The 27,537-nt window shown below is 36.3% G+C and overlaps 1 protein-coding gene across 2 annotated transcripts in view; it reads right to left on the bottom strand.

Annotated features, from left to right (window-relative positions):
- Positions 1 to 10,806: 10,806 nt before the first annotated feature.
- Positions 10,807 to 27,537, bottom strand: part of LOC135212639 (lachesin-like) — a 695,659-nt gene continuing 678,928 nt past the window's right edge. For both annotated transcript variants that reach the window (XM_064246233.1, XM_064246234.1), the window contains exons 9-11: positions 14,230 to 14,292; positions 13,513 to 13,800; positions 10,807 to 10,903 (exon numbers count right to left, since the gene is read on the bottom strand). In XM_064246233.1, the coding sequence (XP_064102303.1) occupies positions 10,827 to 10,903; positions 13,513 to 13,800; positions 14,230 to 14,292 (428 nt within the window). In that variant the 3' untranslated portion in view covers positions 10,807 to 10,826. The remainder of the gene's footprint in view (positions 10,904 to 13,512; positions 13,801 to 14,229; positions 14,293 to 27,537) is intronic.

The raw sequence follows: 27,537 nt of genomic DNA, 5'->3' as shown, positions 1-27,537 counted from the left end.
CACAATCACTCAGCACCATTTTAAAGTAATCTCTCCAATACAATAAAAATAATAATAATAATCTCTGTGTCCCAATTATATTTATGCATTCCAAAGCATAAGGAAAACTTATACACATCCAATGCATTTCATTTCCTTTTCTCTTCATTCAAGAGAAAGAAAATCTTTTTCTAAAAAAAGATCCTACGGGCATCTCACATCATCAACTAATCGATATCAGCTGATGTCCTGTCCTTATATTCTCTCCTCGTTTCTTCTTAATTACATTGACAATTACGTTTTCTCTCTCCTTTTCACTGCATTACGGAAGCTTGCGTTTCAGTTGATGATATAAGGGTATTGAAAGCTATTTGATGTGGTTCATAAAAGTTGTCACATTCATAGGAATCAAATTTCTTTTTATTTTAGTTCTGCTATTATCACATTTCAAATCAGATCTGCGTTTGTTTATTTGGAGAGAGAGAGAGAGAGAGAGAGAGAGAGAGAGAGAGAGAGAGAGAGAGAGAGAGAGGTCGGGTGTAGTTGTTCCAATATCTTATGGATAGAGAAAAGAAATCAGAATCCTCAAAAGTAGACAGCCACCACAAAGGCCATTTTATGGGGCCTAACTCAGCCTACACCCCCACTCCCCTTCTCTCTCTCTCTCTCTCTCTCTCTCTCTCTCTCGTGTGCATAAAACGTGTGAGAAGGCATTGGGAACCTTCACTATAAAACACAGTGGATATAGTTCACGATACCTGACATTTTAGTAATCTAAGGGATATGGTAGAGAAGAAGAGAGACAAAGCTATTTTGCTGACATTTTATTGTAAAGGTTACTCAAAGGACAAAGTAAAAATGGCATTTTTTTGTCAAGGCAAAACGTGTTGATTCTTACGATCTTCAGCTGTTTCTTTCTCTTACGTTTTATTTCATAGTACTTAGTCTTATAAAACTTTCTTAAGCATCTATGACGGCAAAAATGATATGAAAAGACGCAAAATAGGTTAATATATGACTTTTTTTTGCAGAAAGATCTATATTCTCGGCTTCTTAAGTGATGGTAATAAATGAAACACAGAGTAGAGATTTATTGTTAGATGAACAGTATCCACTGTGTTTTATATAGGGAATTTAACTTGTATGGGAAAAGGGATTCTTGACAGACTCATCAAGGTAATATACTAAAACCTATGAGAGGAGTTGGCTTCGTGGAAACCCAGCAGCATTACCAGCAGATGGTACTCACTCAATTTGCAAATCTCCCATTAGTCCACCACCTCTTATGCATATTGATGTCATTGCAGAAATCTTGTAGCCAAAAAATTCTTGGGGTTCGAACACAAACTCTCTAACTTCTTTGAAGCAAGTGGTTAGTACTAAGCAACTGTACTACCGAGAGGGATAAAAATCAGTAAAAGTTTTTAAGGGCGAAAGTTAAGTATACCTTAGTTTCACCAGACCACTGAGCTGATTAACAGCTCTCCTAGGGCTGCCCTCTTACGCCAAAGCCCTAAAAATCAAAACCTCTCCTGTATGCCGGCGCCGGTTTGGAGTGAGTGCGAAAGCGGAAAAAATAATTTTTTCAAAAAATCACAGTGCGCTTAGTTTTGAAGATTAAGAGTTCATTTTTGGCTAATTTTTTTTTCCATTGCCTGAAGTTTAGTATGCAATCATCAGAAATGAAAAATAATATCATTATCATATGTAAATAATGCGATATATGGTAGCGAAATTTTTTTTTTTTATAGATAATTGTATTCAAATCACGCTGTACAAAAAACGGTCGAAGCTAACGAGTTACTTTTTTTTTCGTTGTATTGTACACTAAATTGCAATCCTTTTGATATATAATACATAGTAAAACAATAAAAGCAACACTGGAAAAATATTATCACAAAATGATGTACGAATTCGTAACGCGCGGACGTAAAAAAATGTTATTTTCAAAAATTCACCGTAATTCTAAATATTCCTCTAGAGACTTCCAATTTGTTTCAAAATTAAGAAAAATGATTGAATATTACGATACTGTAAGAGTTTTAGATTAGAATTGCAGATTTCGACCATTTCGGATGAGTTAAATTTGACCGAATGTCGAAATTTTTATATATTTATTTTTTTATATGCACATATTTCGGAGATGAAAAAAGCTACAACCTTCAATTATTTTTTATTGTATTCTTCATGAATTTTCGAACATTTTGATATATGAAACTCTAAAAAAAGGCTAATATGAAATGGAGCAAATATTAGGATAATGCGATGTACGTATTTCGGAGACTTGCGGCCGCGAATCGGCGCGCGGAGTGAAGGTAAATATATTTTTCAAAAATTCACCATAAATCACAATATTGTTTTAGAGACTTCAAATTTGTTTCAAAATGAAGAAAAATGACGGAATATTACTAGGCCGTAAGAGTTTTAGCTTACAATTGCGTTTTTCAACTATTTCGGTAGAGTCAAATTTGACCGAACATGGTTTTTTTTCTATTTATCGTGATTTATATGCAAATATTTCGATAAAAGAGAAAAGCTACAAGCTTCAATCCTTTTTAGTTGTATTCTAAATGAAATTGCGCACATTGTCATATATAAAACTTTATGTAACAGCTAATTTTAAATGGTGCAAACATTTCGACAATCGCACAAAAAAATTCTGATTTTTCCGGAAGAGTTACCGCGGGAACGTAAGGAATTTTTTTTTTTTTCATAAATTCACCATAAATCGAAATATTGTGCTAGAGACTTCCAAGTCGTTGCAAAATGAAGGTAAATGATTGAATATTACTAGAATATAAGAGTTTTAGCTTACAATTGCGTTTTTCGACCATTTCGGTTGAGTCAAAGTTGACCGAAAGTTGAAATTTTTGCACTAAACGTTATTTATATGAAAATATTTCGAAACTGATAAAAGCTACAACCATGGGTTGTTTATTGTTGTATTGTGCATGAAATTGCGCACATTTCCATATATAAAACTTTATGTAACGGCAAATTTAAAAGGGTGCAAACATTAGGACAATCGCACGAAAAAATTTATCGGAAGAGTTATCGCACGAACGTAAGGAAAAAGTTTTTTCATAAATTCACCATAAATCGAAATATTGTGCTAGAGACGTCCAATTTGTTGCAAAATGAAGGAAAATGATTGAATATTACTATAATATAAGAATTTTAGCTTACAATTGCGTTTCTAGACCATTTCTGTAGAGTCAAAGTTGACCGAAGGTTGAAATTTTGGCACTTATCGTTATTTATATGGAAATATTTCAAAACTGATAAGAGCTACAATCATGAGTATTTTTTTGTTGTATTTTAAATGAAATTGCGCACATTTTCGTATATAATACTTCATATAAAGGATAATTTAAAATGGTGCAAAAATTATGTCAAAGTGACGAAATAATTTCCGAGATGTGTCACTGATACTTTTTAGTGCGATAAGAAAGAAATTCGCGCTTGCGCGCCTGCGTATCGATTGTAAACAAAACAATGCCTTGATCCGTGAACTCCCAGCATCCCCCAAGGCGCGTGATACAAAAGTTTTCGGCTGGTAGGCCTATAAGTATTTTTCCGCGAATTTTTAAAAAAACTTTTTTGAGCCGACGTATGATACGTCCAATCGGCATACGGGAGACATTTTGACTCGACGTTTAATACGTCCAATCGGCGTAAGAGGGCTAGCAACGAGACCTACAGCTTATTGTAGAATCCGAACCACATTGAGAAACAAATTTCTATCACCATAAATAAATTCCTCTGATTCTGCGTTGGCAGAACTGGGAATCGAACCCGGACCCTGAGATCGGTATCATAAAGCCATCTTCATAATGGTCAAGTAATTATTTTTTTTTTATATACATCCAGAAGTGATAAACTTTATTAGTTCGATTCAACATAACTTTGCATTTCAGTGGCAGTAATGTCCTTTTACTTTCCTAATATTTTTATATTTTGTTCTGAACCAAGAACACTCAAATTTCAACTACGCCAAAAATGAAGAAACCCGAGTCCCAGCGGTCGATGTGTTAGCACTAACAAGAAGAAAAAAAAGTGGTTTTAATTTATATCTACACATATATGCCTTATTCAGGTACCCCTTTACAAAAGCCAAAATAAACCCATATACTCACTGTGGTAGCATAATAATTACCAGCCTTTTCGTTTACAGGGTCAGTGTCAGGAGGGAAACTTTTCCTTCATTTCTTTAATATTTTGATTTCGAGGTTTTCGGTTAAAATTGTCTTGAAATTATTGTGCATCAAACAGTTGAGCAGTCATGTGGTTAGTAAAGTACACCAACTGATCTAGTTAATTCTAGTTAATTCTCAACCTATTAAAAATATATTGTGCTACCATGGTCAGTTTGTTTGTATGGTGTGTTTTTACGTTGCATGGAACCTTTGGTTATTCGGCAACGGGACCAACGGCTTTTCGTGACTTCCGAACCACGTCGAGAAGGAACTTCTATCACCAGAAATACACATCTCTCACCCCTCAGTGGAATGCCCGAGAATCGAACTCGCGACCACTGAGGTGGCAGGCCAAGACCATACCGACCACGCCACTGAGGCGCTTACCATGGTCAGCTCTTTTAAAGTATGTGCTCTCTTTCATTCTGCTTGTGAGCGAGCATGCATGGGGAAAGAGAGGCCTTTCATTTATTTCCTATTTCAGACTTCAAAGGCTTGAAGTGGAAAGCATGTCCAAAAATATTAGCAAATCTAGAGAAGTTACGGGATCACTGTGGCCAATAGTAAAGTCCCGTTGGATGTGAACAGTAGATTCTATACGAATCAGTTCTACTGATTCACGGGGCAAAAATTCATTTACTGGAGTTTCGTATGAAACTGAGACCTATGGGAGTAATTTTTTTCTAGTAAATGTATATCCAAATACTTCATTTAAAAAATCTATTGTTTTCATGCCTTTTTTTTAATGAAATTGATTACTTTTGTTTTGGTGTTTTTCTTATTTATATTTAAAAAGCTTTCAGTAAAGAGAGCAGACTAAGCAAGTTTATTCTTCAACACATGAAATAACAGATGTATCTGCAAATGTGCAACGTGATTTATACAAGTTTGGTAACGGTCCCTTTGTGTAACTTACTGAATAAAAAAAAACTACATAAACTAATAATAATTCCTACTGAAAAAATTTCTAAAGAGATTTAAAAGTTTTGCCAAAAACCTGTTATAATGCCCTAAATTCTGATAATGCTAGGGGGAGGGGGTGCGCTGGGGGAGAACGGCTGTTGACTTTCTTCTAATTAACAAAATGGAACAAACTATCCTATTTTTTTTATTCATGTTACTGATCTTCATGGCCGTGCATTTTTTTTTCTATATTTTTGCCGCAAACCCTTCCAACTACTAAAAACAGTTTTCTTATCTAATAACTTTGGATCATTGGTCTGTTTCTACTCATTCAACCTCACAATCATCTCCTTTACCAGTTCCCATTTGACAAGATCAGTTTGGAACGTTCCCAAATGACTGACATACAAATCTTTGTTCTTCATTTTATACCAGGGAATATTTTTGGCTTTAATAGCTATAACACTAAATTCATTGCTTCAAATGCTATTAACCTTGGTTACTGGGGCATGTGTTCCCTCTTCTGTTATAACTTTCTTTCCTTCGAATGTTTGGTTTGTCAGCTCCTACTACTCAGCAATCCGATCAAGAGAGCATGCACATGAGCTGGTTCTGGCATCTCCTGCTGCTGTTTGTTCTTCTTATATATGTAATAGGAATTGCTAGATCACTGCACTTTGAAAGGCGAGGATTCTTTGTACCATAAAAATTTTCTTATGTCTTAATATCCCATTCTCTTTTTAAAAAGGCTGATCCTTTGCAAATACAACTCTTTAAACTTTCCACCCCTTTTCTTTCTTGATGGATCTTTTATTTCCTCTCTCTCAGTGAACATCCCAAAACCATTGCATTTTGCTAAATAGTTATTACTTCTCTCAAGTATACCAATATCTCTAATCGTCCTGTCTCAATTTTTTTTGCTATCAAACCCTTCAAAGAATGGCAGAGCATCTGGCGAAGGTCATATTCCTGCACGGTTCTACAAAGAGCTTGCAATGAATTGGCTTGGTCCTTGGCACATCTTTAGTTCCTCGTTGGACGAGTGGTTTTCTGGTGACAAAAATTCCTCTCTCGATATAATGTGGTTCGGATCCCACAATAAGCTGTAGGTCCCGTTGCTAGGTGACTAATTGGTTCCTAGCCACGTAAAAACATCTAATTCTTCGGGCCAACCCTAGGAGAGCTGTTAATCAGCTCAGTGGTCTGGTAAAACTAAGATATAGATATACTTAACTTTGGCACATCTTTTTGGCTTATCGCCACATCCTTTACTTGTCCTTTCCCTTAGAGACATCAGCTGATCCCAGCGTCCTTAAGAAAATCGACTACTCCTATCATTCAAGCCTATTGCTCTATCTCATCATCGTCAGCCCCAACTCTAAACCAAGGAAACGGCCTCTGTGAAATTGCCATACACGTTTTTCCTATGCTTCACTTCCACAAATACCCATTGATTTCATTCAACTACGTTTTACAATATTTCTGGTGCACAGAGAAGACCAGCTGACAAAAGTACAATATTGGTTTGGTGTTAAGTACATGTCTAAGCCATCACCTCCCTTTCATCGCTCTCTCATTTATTTGTGAAACTTCTATCATTTCCCCTTTGGTCTCATGTCACCCTCGCTCTTGCCTCCTCACTCCTAATACTCTCCCTAAAACTTCACTCTTGTCTCTCTCTCGCGTCGTTCTGTGGGAGATGAATGCGTTTTCTTTCTTTGCAGGACTCTCTTTCTCTCTTGCGTTCATCGTCACCATCATCATCACTAACTTAAAAAAAACAATGAGCTGGGACTGTCCCTTAATCACCATGGTTTGGCCGGTTTCACTTGTTAAGGGGTGGTTTCGGCTGATCAAGTTGCTAATTCAGTTGTCACCTCTCCATCCATGGCTGTGTAGACTCATGCGTGCGTCCGTCACTGATCTGCATCTACCGGGCCAAGATTCTAATATGGGTCTTCGGTTTAGATACAATGTTAAACAGTAGAGCAGATGATCAAGGTCTACTGTTTATCGCTGAGTCTAAACAAAAGGCCCAGGTTCGAACTTTGGTCGGGCCATAAGCACTTTTCAATTAAAAGTCCCTTTAGGTGTAATATCATTCCCAAGGTTTATTGAATGAGATATAAAAGTATATATATATATATATATATATATATATATATATATATATATATATATATATATGTACTATAGTGCTGATGATATATATATATATATATATATATATATATATATATATATATATATATATATATATATATATATATATATATATATATATATGATATACATGCGGTGCGTGAATTGCTTATTTTTATAAGAGGATATTGAATACACAAATCAATTTTACAAGATTTACTTAGAAAATTGCTCATCTTCAACACATAACACTCATTACATAAATACTATTCACAAAACTTTTGAACTATTGTTCAAGATATCAACTGAAGAAGTGTGTGAGCTCTACAATCCGCATGGAAAATAATGACTAAAATCTTTTGAAGGGACTGAGATCTAACAAAACTACGTGAAATCATCTTGTCGTAGATACTTTCCTCAAGGAAAATCTCAGAACAGAAATTAAGGGTGGGATGATTTTGAAATGAATTAATAGTAACTCTGAGCATGAGATCGCATTTTAGTCATAATTAAGATTACAAAACGCCATGTTGACGAATATCGAAGCACTTACCATTTCTAAAGCATTTTAGATCCTACTCTATGATCTAAAATAGTCTATCGATTACCTGTTAATATATTGATTGGCTGCCTTGCTTGTGCTTCTTCAACACCAGGTGGTTATAAATCAGAGAGATTTTACAACTCGTCGAAAACTACTGCATAAGGGATTAGAGTAAATGTGAAATAGCTGAGGGCTTTAAGTCTTAATCTTAAAGAGAACTACGGCATAGAAAACGTGCTCTTAAAGAAAACGGGAAGAGGTTGAAAAAAGGACACTGAAAAGAAGAAAAAATTGACTAAAGACTTTTGTAATTCATTATTCCGTCTCCGAAGTACAGGTGATGAACACCTGAAGAGGAGAGGACGTTGACATTTCCCAAGGGGCCGAAATAAATATCGTGTTTAGTTTTTATTTTGAAGACCTTTGAACTAACTTGCTAAATATTTCAGCCACTTTATAAGCTAAGAATGCAAAGACCCCGGAGTTCAGAACGAATATCATTCTTCAGAATATCTTGCACTATCTTAACGAATATTGTTCATATGATATCTTGCACTATCTTTATTCTTTTATTGCACTATCTTTATTAAACCAGATCAGCTAAAACCAAGACTCTGATGATGGAAGTTCAAGATCAAGAAATTAATAAGCAGTGTATGCCGATACATCTCCTGATACACGTTGTATGCACGATTCATCCGACAACTATACGAAAAGGTCAATGGGCCAAAATAGCAGTAAAATAAATCTTTTGTAAATCTGACCCACTATTCAGGAGGAACATTTGTGATCTATTTTCCGAATGTGGAATGACTTATCAGATACAGTTCATTACTTGGATAGAAACTAAAATTCAAATCAGGCTCACTGATTAACAAAATATATACAGTTGCAGGATTATTATCATTATAAAAAAATGAACACTTGGAGAACAGCTGGAGATAACACTGAAGTGGGAGCATGACGCTGCGAAAATGCGTTCGGATTTCTTAAATATGTTTGCTCTCCATTTTGTTTTTTTGTCTTTTAATTCAGGGTTCGACACTGATCTGTTATAAAAAAAATAACCGATAATAGTCTGCGACTCATACAAAAAAAAAAAAAAAAAAAAAAATCGTTTTTAAACTTCGTGTAACACACATTGCAGACTTGGCTGAAATGATTTGCACCGTTCACTAATTAGGATACCATACAGTTTTCCTGTCCGTCATTCAATTGGCAAATTTGTAAGATGAGGTATAGAACAGCAGGTATTACTTGCAAAAATTCTTTTAAAGGAAAAGATGATGACTTTCAACGAAGAGAAAGGTGAATAATTTTTCAAATAGCAAAGTGACACATTGTTTCAAATACAACAGGTGGATGACTTTCAAGCAATAGAAAAACGAGTAACATTTTTTGTTTTATACAAAGTGACCGTTTTTTTAAGCAATGAAAAGGATGATAATTTTTTTTCTTTCAAAAAAGAAAGAAGAGAGACTACTAAAAGCAATGAGCACACTAAATAAAAAGGGATTGTCAATCTTTCTGTGAATAACCTAACGACTGACTTGGAATTTTTCAGGGTAAAATTAGGACTTTTGAAAAACAACGAAGAATTTTTTAAAAATTACGAAGATAATTGTACTAAAAGAGGCTACTGACTATTTTATACGTATCAGAAGTTTTGGATGTTTATTTCGTACGAAATACTTCAGAGCATGTTAATATTAACGAAACAGCTTCGTCGAGACTCTACTGAAAGTGAATACAAGTTGAAAAAATATGACACAAATGAAAACTAAAAAAGTATTCTAATATATAATTGGTGAAGAAGAAGCCAGCGAATATCATTCTCTCTGTTGCCCTTCCGGCCAAAATGCTTTCAGGAAAAAAAAAGAAGAAAAAACAATGACAACACCTTTTTCACAGAAGCGGTATATAATATCTACTTGTAGTTCAATATCCTCCACAGAGTGCCTGCGCGAGAACACATGACAGTTTTAGTAAATATTCATTATTTACAGAAGACAAACGAACCGGTTACATTATGTACAGTATAAATCCAATGGATTATTATAGTATATTTATATTCAAAGCATTTATCTACACAGAACAGAAACTGTTACTCTTAGGATATGCTTAAGGAAGAAACCAGTATCTGACCCTTTTGAAGTACCGTAAGCCTACATTGCAATCCTCTTTTGCCGAAAAAGAAAATCAGACATTGGCACCTGCGCTTAGTAGAGTTGCCACATTGTGGTATTTACACTTGTATTTTACAGCACATCAAACTGGGAACGTTCTAAGCACTCTTCAGCTGGGACTTTTGATATGAGTCATTCATGGAGTGTTTACGTTGTCTTCAGACCTTTTCAAAGTGTACTAAGGACTCGTCAGAATTCTCATTCGTTACGGCAGAAAGCGCACCACGACGAATATTTGTAGGGCACTAATCGAAATCACGAAATTGCGAAAGGAATTACAGGAAAGCAGGAAAGAAGAGAGAGGAGAGAGTAGAGAGAGAGAGAGAGACGAGAGGATTGAGATTGAGAGAGAGAGAGAGAGAGAGAGAGAGAGAGAGAGAGAGAGAGAGAGCTAGGTGACGAAGCAGTGTCTAACTCAAGAAATCTGAACGATTTGAAAAAAAAAACATAACAGCAAGATGCTACTTGGTAAAAAATAAAACAAAGCCGAGAAAAATGGATACGAACAAATGAGCATCAACAATTCTAAAGAAACCGAGAAAATTACGTTCGATTCACTCTGAACACGGCATCTATCGACTGCTGACGGTACCACAAACACACGTAAACGATCACACATACACTCACAAGACTAAGTTTCATTGAGCTCATTCTGTTTTTGTCTGTTCGGAAAAATAAAAGTCAAAGATTTTTTTTTATTTTTGCAATTCGGACATTCAGCGGACAAGGGGGAGGGGGAGGTGGAGGATGAAGAATAAGATAAGGAGGAGGAGGAGGAGGAGGAGGAGGAGGGGGGGGAGGAGGAGGCGGAGGAGGAGGAGGTGGAGGAGGAGGAGGAGGTTGGCGGAGGAAAGGAATGCGACAGGTCCCTCTCCATCACAAGAGCAGATGAAGGGGTCGAATCATTCCCACTGTTAAGAGAAGGTGTAGTGGCCAGACGCTGGAAGGATGAGCTGGAACAGAATAAGGAAATTAGCGTTAAATATAAATATGCGATTTTTTTTCAAACCGAGATGTAAATATAACAAAACTGATGGTAAATTGAGTGTGAAAATATCATACCTCTTAAGGGCATAAATAAAAGGAAATGGAAATGAATTTCAGATAATATTTTCAGTGGTTTTTCCTTCAGAATAGAATGCTAAAAAAAAAAAACCGCAAAAATAGAGGCAATAGCACATCTACCAATAGGCATTTTTTTTTACAAAATACTATGAAAAATATAATACATCGATATTAATCTAACAAAACCACTTTGTTCAAAATCATATATATGGAAGGATTTTTTTCCTACACATTGTGTTGCGGGCAGATCAGAAAATATCTCAAATGGATAGTATTCGTTGCAATGCAATTTCTTGTCACTGATTTTGTTACGATAAGAGCGATATTTTCTTATAAAAACACACACAAACACACACACAATGGGCCTTTTGTACTTTTGTACTTCTGTTTTAACAGAAAAATTTATTAACTACACACACACACACACATATATATATACGATATAGTATATATTATAAAATATAATTATATTATTATATTATAATATATATATATATATATATAGATATATATATATATAATATCTATATATATATATCGCTAGTATATAATTTAATATATAATCATTTTTACTAAATGCTAATGTACATATGGGTTTATTATTGTAACACAAACTATTCTATAGTTTTCTGAACCATCTCTTATCCTAAAGGCTGAGACTCCAAGGGAAAAGATGAACATTGCCACATGCTGTTCTCGTTCACTTAATTCTCTTTTACCGACAGGGAAATTTTCAATTATATGACGTCGCATGATAACGTTCCTCTCCGAGCAACTGATAACACCTATCATCTACAAGTGGCTAATATGAATCCAAAGAGACTTATAAAAATATTTGCAAAATCCTCATATGACAAGTGTATCATTAACTGATTCCTTTGTTCTAGCGGTTAGAAAGAGATCAAGGATTCATTATAAATGCTCTAATCCTCCCAATGGTCTTAAAATATATTTTTTTAAAATTTATCCATAACAAAGGGTCCTTCATGTGGCTCAAAACTTCTTGTGACTCATAAATAATTTTAGACTGGACAATTCCTTACGTTTCAGGTGACCTTTCAAATCAGCTGAAACTAAGTGACTTTTTAAGAGAAAAATGAAGTTGAATGAAGTTGTGGATTAGGTCTGAAGGGTGACAGACACTAAATACCTTTTAATTTTATCGGTGTGAGAACTTTTCCTAAAAACCTCATATGCAGCAGTTTTTTTTTTCTTTTACTAATACTCTGTTTCCTAATACGATATTTATTTTGGCAAACTCGCTCCATGAGTCTAAACTTTGTTACTTATATTTTATTTTGCATTTAGAAATTTTAAGGAGACGAGGGCAGGTAAGAATGAAATGAACACACTCAGCCAACTGAAGAGAGAAAAAGAAACTTACCGGGGCAATTTAAAGTCACGCACCAGAGCTGAATGGAGTACAATGAAAATAATAAAAGTTTGTCGAACAAAGGAAGAGATATCTCCTGCGATTAGTAAGGGGACCCGGAATTCCTTTGATTAGACTCAAAGTCTCTCTCTCTCTCTCTCTCTCTCTCTCTCTCTCTCTCTCTCTCTCTCTCGTACACGGAGGTCACTTTCAGATATTTCCTTTCTCTCTGATAATCACACTTTAAAAGGAAACGATGGCATTCTCTTTCATCCGCTTTCTCACTTTCTTCACCAACCTACTCTGTCTGTTTTTCTACTTTCTATTCCTTTCTCTCGTCCATTTTTTAACCTCCTTACGTAACGAAGCCACGTCTCTCTCTCTCTCTCTCTCTCTCTCTTCTTAATACCTTCGCTAATGGCGCATTCTCTGCCAACCCCTGTTCTCTCTCTTTCTTTCTGACTGTGTTCACCTGCGGAAGTCCTCTGTTTTCTCTCTTGTTTTCTTCGCTTCCTTAACGAAAAAACGAACAAATGCGTCTCTCTCTCTCTCTCTCTCTCTCATACACACTCCTAAACTAATTTTTTATCAGTGACTTCACTAACCGAAGCTTTTTCCCCTTTACTCTCCTATTATATTTTTCCCACCCCGAAGAAATGCACGTGCTCTCTCTCTCTCTCTCTCTCTCTCTCTCTCTCTCTCTCTCTCTCTCTCTCTCATGTTTATCACTTCCTTTACACTCACCAGCCAAAGCTTTCTTTTTCTTTCCCTGTTTTTATAGACTTCATGAAAGAAATGTGCGCTCTTTTATTTTCTCTCTTTCTCTGTGTCCTCTTCCTTCACAATGAACGCAGTCCTAGTCTCTCTCTCTCTCTCTCTCTCTCTCTCTCTCTCTCTCTCTCATTTCATTCACCAACCGATGAAAACTCTGTGTATGTATCGTTGTCCTCACTTTCTTCACTACCACATTCGCTCTCTCTCATCTTACTTTCTTTATCTTTCCCTTTTCTGTCATTGCCTTCAAATTCTTCTACGAATGAAGTCTCTCTCTCTCTCTCTCTCTCCTCTCTCTCTCTCTCTCTCTCGCACAAGCAAAGAAGAAATCCGAGCGACTCCAAAACCTACCCGCTGCTGGCGAGTCGTTGAACATATTGGTGTAATATTGTCCCTGTTCCTCGTCTGGAGTCCTCCCTCTCTCCAGCCGACTCTCCTCCTCCGTCCTCACCCTGTCCTCCATGTGGGAGCTCCCTGTCCTCCCCCCTTCCCCCCCTCCGATGAGGAAGGGGTCGTGCTCCTCCTCGATCTGGTTCCCGACGGCCGAGTACTCCCGGTCGGGTCCTTCCTCGAAGTGGTTGCCGAAGAGTTTGTCGTCTTCGCCCTTCCCGGAGATGCTGTTCGTCTTGAAGTGGATGTCTGCAATGAAGGTTCCGTCTCGTCATTGACTCATCTAGACTTATGATTAAAAAGTGGAATTTAATAATGGAGTGGTAGCCCCCCTGAGATTAAAGGAATCATTCCGGGGAAAGTAGGTTTAGAGAAGCCTTTTTTAAATGTTCCATCTCCCCATTAGTTCGCAGACTCATCATTGACTCATCTTGACTTATGACTAAAAAGTGGAATTTAATGCTGGGGCGGTAGCCCCCCCTTGAGATTAAAGCGATCATTGCGGGGAAAGTAAGTTTAGAGAAGCCTTTTTTAAATGTTTCTAAAGCAAGTCCTGTTGTAATGCCTATCTCGAGTAAAGCACTTCTTGACTGAGCCATTTCACAGCTTTAAGGACACCATCGGGTATTTATAAACTTAATGAAAGGTGATATATACACTGAATATTAGATCTCTCACCTTTGAAGAGCTTGTCCAGGTAAGAAGGGGGGCTTGTGGGCGCCGGTGTAGGCGGATCGGTCTCTGTTTTGAGGTAAAAGATAAAAAAGAGAATAACATTAGTAAGGAAGGTAACCGTAGAACATCAATGTCCTAAAAATGAAAAAGGGAGGAGGAGGAGGAGGAGGAGAGGAGGAGGAGGAGGAGGAGGAGAAGGAGGAGGAGGAGGAGGAGGAGGAGGAGGAGGTGGTCATTAATTAAAAACAAACAAACGATTGAAATGAAATGCTTGAGATGTACTGTTCCTAGACATTTTTATAGGATGAGTTGATCATCATTTTGGTAAAATGTAGATCCTATTATCTCAATATTTTAATCAGCCTTCGCAACATTAATATCACTCATCCTGAGTTGTGTATGAGGCTCCTTTGTAACAACTTACACAATCAAATAAACTTCGTATGGTCATCCAGAAGCCATTTTGAAAATAAACCATCTTGAATTACCTATAGTGCACCTCTCTCTCTCTCTCTCTCTCTCTCTCTCTCTCTCTCTCTCTCTCTCTCTCTCTGAAATTGAAAGTTCTGAAAAGAATGTCAAGAAATGGAAGCACCTGGTCATGATGGAATGTCAAAGGTGACTCAAGCAAGCCTTACGTATTCAAGATCATAGGTGACCCCTGTAGTTGTAACGCCAGATAACTCACCATCACAATCAAGTATTCAAGAAGCTACTTCGAACACTTAAGATAAGCCAAGTGAAAAAGTATGAAATTGTTAAAGAAGGAAGATTAGAGGAAATGTGAAAACTGGAGTGGTATCAAATTTGTTCTCCTATTAAAACGATTTCTTGATCTAAAACTATGGGAAGAGCCTCAGTGGCGTGGTTGGTTTGGTGTTTGCTTCTCACCTCGGTGGGCACGGGTTCGATTCTCGGCCATTCCAATGAGGAGTGAGAGATGTGAATTTCTGGTGATAGAAGTTCACTCTCGACGTGGTTCGACAGTCACGTAAAGCCGTTGGTCCCGTTGCTGAATAACCACTGGTTCCATGCAACGTAAAAGCACCATACAAACAATAAAACTAGGAGATACGCAAGCATGCCATAGTTACCAAAAACATTTTTTTATAGTGTTAGCGGAAACATGTTTTGGAAGATTAGGAAAAACACGCATGCTTGATATAATATTCGATGCATCAAGGAGTTAAGTGCCGATGGCGCCAGCTTCCTCCTGAATTGAATGTCCGAAGCGATGTATTGTAAGGACTTGGATTACCTCGTCTTCATTTAGGGGTATTTATCGATTTCGTTATGCGCAGGAAAGTTGAGAGAGAGAGAGAGAGAGAGAGAGAGCTGATTTGACGATGTGTATTTAGTAGATCTTGATTACGTATATGATATAATTTTACAGGGTAAAAAGAGTTAAGTATATCTTAGTTTTACCAGACCACGATTACCAGCTCTCCTATGGCTGGCCCGAAAGATTTGATATTTTTTACGTGGTTAGGAACCAATTAGTTTCGTAGCAAAGGGACCTACAGCTAATTGTGGGATCAGAACCACATTATAACGAGAAATGAATTTCTATCACCAGAAATAAATTCCTCTGATTCCGAGTTGGCCGAACGGAGGATCGAACTTTGGACCACCAGATTGGTAGGCGAGCAGGAAAACCATTCGTCTAACAAGGAACTATATTATTGGGTAGAAGTATACAAGATATACCAGTAATGGCTGACAGACTGAAGCAAATGGCAATCAGCGTTGAACTTAAAAACCAATGTTTCTAAATCAGATGTTGTGGGACCGGAACATCCAGGAGTATATGGTACAACATACGGAGGTCAGCCCCTCAGTGATGTTGGCACATCTGGACATCTTGGCACAGTTATTAAAAACAATAGATCCCCTTGAAACGAATATGCTGATGGACTGAAAGGGCAAAAAAAAAAAAGGAGAAAACAGAGTAAGTAGGAGAGGTACAATGACAGAAACGAATGAGGGCCATCCGGTCTTCAGGAGGAAATATCCGTTAATGACTGAAAGGAGGTTACATGATTACCGCAAAACCGACAGCATGACGAGAACCGTCTCCCCTTTACTCTGAGTGACTGTTTATGCTGTCATTTCCTCCTGTCGCTTTCTATCTGTTTGTCATGCCATCGAACACGGTGCATCTTATTATAACCAATCAACCAAGACCAGCAGCGAGATTAAGTGAAATGTGTGTTGAAATCACCCTAGATTTTGTTGCACGAGTAACTTTTCAAAACTCTAAAAGACCTTTCCTGAAAAACATTTTGAGCATCTGATGAAAATGACGGGGAACTTCATATGCATGTTACTAAAAACAAGCTGCTTGCAGTTTTGCGAAGAATGACGATGAAGCCTGAATTTATTATAGAAAAGATGTAACCCAAATGCAAAGGACATGCCGCACTGGACATCGATGCTCTCTGGAGATCACTTTACATACATGCACACAAAACACACACACACACGCACACGCACACACACACACAAATATGTATATATATATATATATATATATATATATATATATATATATATATAAGTAAGATGCAATTTATCCTTGACGAACACACTAAATTCGAATTAGTTAAGGACGACATTCTTCTAAAGTTACTCAATAAGGAGGAAAGTATATATATATATATATATATATATATATAATATATATATATATATATATATATATATATATATATACATACACCCACAAACACACACACACATATATATTATATATATATATATATATATATATATATACTATTCTATTAAGACTTTGAATCTGTGTATCATTTTTCTTTCTTCAGGCAAGATTTAAAGGATTCCGGGAAAAAGATTGAATATTCGTTCCATTTACTTCTTCCAGCCGACGGACCGTTTGCCCGACTCTCGGCGGCGTCTTCAGGACTGGGTTACAAAACAGTGTTGCCAACTGTAGGGTAATTGCCCTACGCGTAGGTAATCTGGGCAAAATCTTAGACGGCAGGGCAATATTTTCAAGTGTAGGGTGATTGTAACAAGGTAGGTTTAGATCAATATGCTTATTAGTATTCATGATATTGCACATATGCATAATCTAAAGATTTATTTATTAGCATAGCCGCAGAAAGTTGGGTCATTTACAGTTATGTAGGGTAATTTCTCGTCTCCTGTAGGGGGCGTAGGGTTAGAGAGGTTGGCATCACTGGTTACAAAGTAACGCCGCCGAAACGATCCGTCGACTAAACAAAATAAATGCGAAGAATATTTAATAATATTTCCTTATTCCTGAGAAACTCGCCTGAAGAGAAAAAGAAGTATAGACTGATTCAGTCTTGATAAGAAGATGGTGCCTGCAATAAATGCCATAAACTTCAATATAAATTGCATAAGATTGAAAATTTGCCTGAATAACACACACACACATAAATAAATATATAAATAAATAAATATATATATATATATATATATATATATATATATATATATATATATACATACATATATAAATTTTTTACTCACATCAGGATCAAGGCCAGGTCTTTCAATTATTGACAGACGAGACCGCTGCCAACCAAGCCACACAAGTCATAAAAGAAGCTGGAACTGAAGTAGTACCACTGTACCTAAGGCTTTACCTGGGCAGGCTTAGCCTAACTTGCATACCAGCGTGTTTTCCCAAACTTCCCGACTCAGCAGTGATACTCAATTGACAGCATTTCATTCGGATTATCCTTTCTGAATGAATATGATAGAAATAATCAAGGCCCAATCACGTGTGGAACACAAATAAATTTGTGACTCACATCAGCATCGAATCCAGGTCTCCCAATTGGAAGACGAGACCGCGGGCATCTAAGCCACACAGGTCATAAAAGTAGTCATACCAGCGTGTTTCCCCCAACTTATGCTGGTATGCAAGGAAGTTAGCCTGTCCAGGTCAAGCATTAGGTACAGTGGTATTTAGGTTTCAGCTGCTTTTATGACTTGTGTGGCTTGGTTGGCAGCGGTCCTGTCTTTCAGTTGAAAGACTCGGGTTCGATCCCAATGCGAGACAGAAATTGATTTCTGTTCCACACGTGACTGTGAGTTGATTACATATATATATATATATATGTATACACACACACACACAACACACGACATATATATATATATATATATATACATATATATATATATATATATATATTATATATATACACACACAAACTAGATATATATATATATATTATATGTGTGTGTATATACTATATATAATATATATATATATATATATATATATATAGATATATATATAACACCAAACAAACATATTATATATATATATATATATATATGTGTGGTTTATATACATATATATATATATATATATATATATATATATATATATATATATATATATATATATTATATGTTGTGTGTGTGTGTGTGTGTGTGTGTGTGTGTGTGTGTGGCTGACAAATTACAAAGGTTATGTCTCTGACTGACTGGCCCCGTCCAGCTTTAAAAGAAGAACCAGATCACTAAGCGGATGTCCCCTGTTTTCTCAATGCCACTCCATTTCCCTCTTACCCTTGCATGAAACAAGTTCTTCCAATCTCAGAGCTCTATATCGAATCCCTCATCACCTGTCCTTCATTATCCTTCATTACTTCATATGTCAATCCTTCATTACTTTATGGCAATTACACGAAATTTCTGAGAACCTCGCGCTGGTTCGTTTAGCAACAACAAGATATCAAAATGAGAACCCAGATTCGTTTGCTCATTCATGGAATAATTTATCTCCTTAATCTTAACCTAAGCCGTAAGATGTGCAAAAACTCTCAGGTTTATATACACCTCACGACCACATTTTCCATAATCGTTGTGGATTTCATTAACAATGAAATTAGCTTTTCGTCTTCGTTATTTCTTTGTGGTAACTGTGTTGAAGCATAATAATGAGACATCCGAATTAATTTGGTTTCGAAATGCATTCTTGCAAATTAGTATCAGTTTAAGTCAATTATCATCTACTCGCCAGTCAAATGAAAAGATCCACGAACTTATGGTTCACCCTTATATTTATCGTTTGTAACTGCTAAATCAAGGCCAAATGCTTCACATCCCTGCAGTGAAAAGTCTTCAGCATTGTGTCAAACACAGCGCCAGTCGTCTTTGTCATGCATGCAATTATGAAAAACCGTAATTTTTTTTATATAACGATTTACGTAAACTTGGATTCATACTTTCATAGTACAAATCGTATCTTGCTATGAATGACTGTTGCTGGTTTCAAGATATAAAAAATGTGAATATTTTCGTTTCTTATCTTATTTCTTGATCTCGAATACTACTAAAACTGAACGAAAGGGCTCCTCTGCTGATGATTTCATTATCTTGCCAGTAATCAGATTACATTCTTGTCAAAAACAGATTAAATGTATGTATGGTTCAAGATTTTTATTTCACGTCTTCTCTAGTGTGTGTGTGTGTGTGTTTTTTTTTTTTTTTTTTGAGGGGGGAAGGGAATTGCTAATCAGGTATCATCTTGGCAGTGACCTCACAAAACAAAAACTACTGCTACCGATGATAATAAGATTATTTTTCTGCATAGTAGATCCACGTTTATAATGAACAACTACTAAGTAGGATATTAATCGTATATCACATATAACGTCCATAAGACAATCACGTTCCATTAAATTGATTACACTCGCACAACTGCTGCCCTCCTCCACTTCGCCACACACAGACATTACCCTGACACGAAAAAAAAAAAAAATCCAAAAATACTTTACGAAACAGATTTGGCAAACATGGGGGCAAAAAGGGACCCTTCTTAGGCTTATCATTTGTCAAATATTGGCATTAGGATTAAGTCTCAGGGTCGGGGCAGGCCGTGTGTCCGTTTCTCATTGAAGCCAACATTTTACGAAATGCAAGTGGTTCCATTTCATACGAAGGCTTTACTTTGAATTTGATGAAAAGATTGGTTCATGTACTGAATTGCAATAAGGTCCAATAAGCGATTTCTGTAAGTTTGTTTAGCTTTCGCCCTCCTATCAGTTGCAATCGACCTATTATGTCCAAATTCTTACATGAAAGCAAAAATGAAGTGAGATATGAGTTAACGTCAGCAATGAAAATCAGATTAACTGGAAAAATATTTATACTGATCACCGCATGTTAAATTTATCAACGTAATTTCTAGGCATCATGTATATGGCGATGATGTCACGAAAAACTGACATCTAAGAGTACCAACATCAAAAACCAATATAAAAATGGCACACATCCATCAAATGATTGAAATGAACGAAGTTAGGACATTTCTATGACAGAATACAGGCAATTTAAAAAAAAAAATGTAAATATAAAATGAATAAAGTAAAAAAATATCAATCATCATCGTCAGTAACCTGTTGGTAATACATATACGTCCTTCTCTGGATAGCAACCCCAACAGAAGAGGAGGAGGAGGAGGAGGAGGAGGAGGAGGAGGAGGAGGAGATGTCAACTCCTGACCAAAAACTCGTGTGACTTTATTCTACAAAACACAGTGACGGGGGGGCCAGTAAGAGCCTCCGGTTCCCAGAGGTCTTCCTAACCCTTCGGGAAACAAAGGGATCGCTGCCGAGACGGCCACATCACCGCCCGTTACTTCGACTCACCACCGACGGACAAAGGGCAATTCCCGCCTCTGATGATGTGAGTTAGGCAAAGAAAGTAATCAACAGAGAGGTAAAGGTAAGAAGGAAGATAATCCGAGGGAGAGAAAAGAATTACGAGCCCCGAAAATCTCTTCTAATTACGGCCGCTGCCTTCCGAGGGGGAGGCCATATAGATATTCCAGGGGAGCTCGGCTAAAGAGGCCAGCAGTCTTCTTCTTCTTCTTCTTCTTCTTCTGAGAGAGAGAGAGAGAGAGAGAGAGAGAGAGAGAGAGAGAGAGAAACAGGGCTCCGTGTCAGGAATAAGAGACCGAGTGAGAAGAGTCGTTAATGGTGGCAAACTGATGTGTCTTGAGTCATAAAGGCCTTTGAATGAAGAAGAAATTCGCAGGCAGGATTAGGGAAGGAAAAAAAAGGTTGGGGGGGGGGGGGGGGCAGGCAACGGATTGCTTAATTGCCCGCGCCCTTCCTTTTTCGCGTCCGACACTTCAGCCGAGGGCAAGTTTACCATGAGACGCCATTGCCAAATTGCTCTTGCTAAAGTTGTAGTTCCCTTTTCTTCATATAAACAATAACTCTATTAGCGTCCCGTCTTCCTTCTTTTGGTGCAGCCAGCCTCGATTAGGGAACTGGAAAAATGGGCGATCTAGACCTCTTATCTACGATTTATTTTACCGTTCAATTTTGTTGTTGTAAATATTAATTATCGGAGAGACTGATTTGAATAACAATAATATTCATATAAGAATAATCACTGTGAATAGTATCTGAACTGTCTAATAATATTCCATATAGAAATTATCACAATAAACAGTATCTGAACTGTCTAATAATATTCCATATAAGAATTGTCACAGTAAATAGTATCTGAACTGTCTAATAATATACCATATAGGAATATTCACAATAAACAGTATCTGAACTGTCTAATAATATTCCATATAAGAATTGTCTATTCCATATAAGAATTGTCACAATAAACAGTATCTGAACTGTATGTAAATACACATATAGTCAAACACCGACCTATAACGATATTTGTTAACAATGAGTAATTCTCTCATTTTGTTGAAGTCTGAAGAAAGCTACAGGAACCTATTTTACAGCACTAAACTAAAATAACAATACTAAAACACTACTGTCATTTTATTTACCAGCACATCAAGATATTTTCGGGGCTATACGGGACACCTGAGATGCTTTGCTATCAATATACTACTATGAGATTCAGGGCCTCTGTAACACGGTTTTTTGGACTTTGCTCCTTATCAAAGCATCGGATGTAGCTGAAAGTTGACATATGTATAATTTACAACCACACACAAATTTTGGCAGCATTATCAATTACCTAAACCTGATAGTTTTAATTTTTATAGAGTAAAAATTATCCAGCCGATGCCATGGCCAATGATTACGAGCCAAGAGTCGAAAAACATTAATTACATAAGCAAGGTAAACATTTGACAAAATGTTGCCCCGCCCATCCACCAAACAGAAACTCATTCACCTTATTCCATCGGCTCTGATACCCATAGCAGTCAATCATGGCTAACAGGATTTGGAATTTTCCCCGTGGTTGCAAAACTACATTTGTCTTACGACTTGCAACTTTTTACAGTCAAGAGAAAGCCCGTTGCCATGACAAAGACTTTATGAATGGCGGAACGATACATAGATGTGGGTGGGGTATCTGTGCTAGCATAGTAATACTACTGTAGTAATAGCAGTAATATACATGAATTAAACGTTTAGGCCAACTGCTGGGATCCTTGAGGATCATTTAGCACTTCTTGCAACTACTCGAGAAATGAGTTTTTATAGCCAGAAGTTAAATTTTCTAATCCAACAATGCCCATGATAGGCTTCAGTGTTATCCTGAATTATAACGAGGCCAAAGTGGGTGGAGCCTCATGAAGTCATCATTCTGACGATAATTATTGGTGAAGGTTCAAAGCCAAAATGCGGTAACGGCTATTTTTTTTTCTTTAGTAAATAGGTAGATAGCCAATAAATAAAAATTACTTGACATTGGATATAGCAGTTATCAAATCAAGCTTGTCTACTATGTTTTTGAAAATTACCAACTATTCCCTCCATCTTGTCAATCTGATTGTGACCTATAAAGTAGACTGTAATTTCTTAGGAAACTTATTTTGGAGTTAAACTAATAATCGAAGTGTTTTTGTATTTATTAACATATTTTGTTGGTTTGTTCATTATGACAATTATCAGTGGTGAGGTTTCAGAGTCCATAAAGGTGTACTGCTTTGCTTGTATTTACATTTTTATGTCATTGTTGCCAGAGGTCTAGCCTTCGTTACGTATAGCTAATCATCCATCGAGAAAGAGGGAAGAAATGCTGTCATAAGTTACGTAACGAGTGCGTTCGAAACCTTTTCTCTGAGTAAGTTGGCCCGTCTTCAAAAAAGGTCACTTTTACATTATAAGTACCAAATTTATTCAACCTACGTAATGCAGAATACAGTAAAAATTTATGTGTAGATATAATGTGTATTCTGAATAAGCGTTATATTTATGAAATGCTTAGATAAAAAGTTATTGCGAAAAAACCGTGTTACAGAGGCCCTGAATCTCATAGTAAGTCAGTCAACCATCAGAAAAATCCCTCACTTAATTAGTATTGTGTTCGCGGCCATTTCGCACGGATGTTTAACTTGACAAGGCTCGCTAGGCGCAATGAATATGTTAATAACAGAGTTGATAAGAGAGATTCCAGTCTAAAGTCTGGCGTTAGATAGACACAGTACTTATCGACGCCGAAAAATTTATGTTTTATTAATCTGAAATAAGAATTTAAGTAAATGTAAAGATGGAATATTGTACTTTGAGAATAATTAGCATTACTGTATGATGATTTTTGTTGATGACAGAAGACATTTACCCCTGAGTGGCTATTCGTGGAAGTGAAAGATTCGAACGACATGAGTGGTCGAATATCGCTAGGGACCTTGTGCCCTACGGCGCGAAGATATGGATAATTATATTGGCTGTTTGACAGTGAATGAATAATACCTTTCTGCCTGATTACATTGAGTAGCATGTTAATGTATGATTTGAGCTAATACAGAATACATAAAACGAAGTCGGAAATTACACACACACACACACACACATATAATATATATATACATATATATATACATATATATATATATATATATATATATATATATTATATGTATGTATGTATGTATATGCATGTGTGTATATATAAAATAAACAAATAAATAAATCAATAAATATATATATATATATATATATATATGTATAGGCAATATAAAAATATATTGCCTAAAAATTTTAATATGTAATAGTAACACTTTTACACAATCATCCATTTTTGTGCATATGTTTGTATTATCTCAAAGCACGAGGTTAGCTGGTGTATATATATATATATATATATATATATATATATATATATATATATATACCAGCTAACCTCGTGCTTTGAGAAAATACAAACAAAAGCACAAAAATGGATGATTGTGTAAAAGTGTTACTATTACATATTAAATTTTTAGGCAGTATATTTTTACAACTTAAAGCAATCATGTTCTATCAATCTGAGTGTTTCTATCCATGGATCAAATTTTTCTTGTTAATGCAATGTTTTCCGCTCTGTTCTTCTATTTTGCGAGAAGATAAAACCTGTTTTGAATGCCATCCACTATCCTTATAGTATTAGATAATTTGCATACATCATCTTTGCGATAGGGTGACTATAGAGGATTAAACTCACACACAAACCTGTTGTACACTAGAGGCATAAAATCAATTTGCACATAAAAAGGTGATTTTCGGCCCCAAGTCAAAATAACAACTTGGTACCTGATACAAGAATACTTTGTCATTTAAGCTGGAATTCTGTGAAGAAGTATCATAACATTGATATAAACCTCAGAGACTTGTTGTATTTTATAAACTTAAGCCTAGTTATCCGCTGAGAAAGGAGGAACTTAATAGCAAATGCTCAATTTCATATTGAGTTACGAAACAAGAATCAAATGATAGAATTAGCAGAAACCCGCAAAAGGCCCAAAAAGCAAACGGTTATTTAAGTGGTGCACAAAACAGAAGAATTTCTTGAGCACTCATATTACGCTGGACACCGTTTAAGGGACAATCTGGCCAATAAACATTCACGAGGATGATGATGCTTAAAGAAATTAATACACATCTCGTAGAATATGTTATTTATAGATAAGATTAATTTTTCCTCGTGAGATGAAGAGTAAAGCGTCTGGAACACGGAATTAGCCGAGCTGTATCACCTTCCGCGGATTTATGTTTTACAAGACAAAATACAAATGGAACGCGATCAGATCAAACCAAAATGAAGGAAAATGTTATGGGGTTGGAAGATGAGTAAACGAAGTATAATGAGGAGTATGTAGCTGTCATAATAAGAGAGAGAGAGAGAGAGAGAGAGAGAGATCTCTCCGCCCGCCCCCCCTCTTAAAAAAAATTTCGATCAAATCTCGAAATATAAACGAATTTCTATTGGACGATTAGTTGTCATCTTTTGCAGGCTTCAAAAAACCTCTGAGAACCAACTACCAACCAGTAATTGTGACTGAGGGTAAAAAGGGCCCCTTTATCATCCATTAGCTAATTGGATGAGAGCGATTCGCCCAAACCTTGGCTATCGGGTCAATGATTTGTTTGGAGATATGGCGAACGTTTCATAAACTCTAAGGACAAATATAAAAGCACAAAACTGTAAATGTAAGAATTACATAGTGTATTATTGTTACATAACAATTCACTAGTTGCTGGACCAAAGGGTTTATTGTTAAAAAGGGCGGATAGTGTTCTGACTCTGCCGTCGCATTAATACTGTTTTTTTCTTTTTACTGTGTTCGAAAAAATCATACTAAACAAATAAAAGGGCTGTACTAATGTAATTAATTTCTTTCAATTAAAAGTTAAAATCCTCCTAGCGTTATTTTTTTATTGGAGACATCGACCTTGGCTTAATTCACGTCTTTACCTGGTTGGTTTGTTTATTTGTATGGTGTTTTTACGTTGCATGGAACCAGTGGTTATTCAGCAACGAGACCAACGGCTTTACTTGACTTCCGCAACCACGTCGAATACACATCTCTTACACCTCAATGGAATGCCCGAGAATCGAACTCACGGCCAACGAGGTGGTAAGCCAAAACCATACAGATCAAGCCACCGAGGCGCTTGTTTTTACCTGGTGAACAAACAAGTTTAGTAGCCTTTCTTTTCACTGATCGCTGCTTTTTACTGATGCAACTTTGTTCACATTTCATTTTTCGCTGTTACAAAATAACCTGAGGTACTGCATCTTATTTCTACTGTAACTGCACACAGTACGTCAGGCAAACGTCAACACCTCCCGGTTCATGACAAATTCCGAGCGTCCCACGCGTTCCAGCGAGAAAACCCGGACGACCGGCTGACACAGGAGAGCTCTGTCAATACTATTCTTTAATTCTCGCTTTGTCACTAAATGAAATATGAATCGGCACTCTATACTGGGTGGACATTTCAAATGTTTCATCATCACAAACACCAAACGAACTCTGATGGAATTCCAGTATCGAATATCCAAATATTGAAAAAAAAGGGAGTGAAAAGAAAAAAATATATCACGGCAGGATTAATAGCATTCTTTAATAATTTTAACAAAATATTATTCGTCTACATAAATATGAGGGATGTGCATTCTGGGACCTATCAATTAGATTAGTTTTTCTCTCAGAAAAACAAAAGAATGATGGTGAGTCAAATTGGTCTTTTCAGAGAGGAAAATCATTTCGTAAAACTTATCGGCTAGAACTACGACAGGTATAAAGCAACGCTATAATTCACCTAACGAATTTTCTGAAGTTAATGAACTATCTCTTAGCAGGAGAGCTTTCAGAATTCACGGTAGGGTGGCCAAGAGGAAGTATGTCTAATGACAGAGATCAACAGGTCATTTCTGCCTTAGGTTCGTTAAGGGTTTTTAAAAATCTTTAGGCTCTAATTTTTATAAATGAAGTAAAATGGTACTTTAAGGCGAATAACAGCGCAGCAGGAATGACCATATCAAAGAATTGATGATGACTACAAGATCTATAGGCTAATCAAAATGTAGGAGATTAATTGCACACCGATTTAAAAAAATAAAATCTAAACACTTGAGAACCGTACCTTTGTTATTAGCTTAACAAAATCCATGTTGACAATGAAATACTGCACTGCCACTTACGTAGTGTTGTTATACAATCGTTTCATGTTATTGTATACTACTATCTATCCACTAGTCGGATAGCTGAGCTTAGTAAAATATCAATAATAGATATTTTTCAAATTTTCACTTAAAAAATACGACTGTAATAGCTGCGACGTATTTCTCATAAAATGAACGGATTAACACACGTTTCGGGAATTTGTGATTCCTCTTACGTTACGAATTTCAGAAATATAGGGAAATAAAAAATAAATTACCCCAACCACATCATTTGGTGTTTCTTTAGCAAAGATATATGATAATTTTACAAATATGTTAAATGGAGAGCAATCAAGTGCGAGGAAACTACTAAAGAATTATCATTATCTAAAATTTTTCGTTTTTCAATAATACGACCTGCAACTTCCCCCTCCCCTAAATACAAAGGAGATC

Source organism: Macrobrachium nipponense, chromosome 41, assembly GCF_015104395.2.
Source record: "Macrobrachium nipponense isolate FS-2020 chromosome 41, ASM1510439v2, whole genome shotgun sequence".
Lineage (NCBI taxonomy): Eukaryota > Metazoa > Arthropoda > Malacostraca > Decapoda > Palaemonidae > Macrobrachium > Macrobrachium nipponense.
This window is presented reverse-complemented; position numbering and strand designations above follow the sequence as displayed.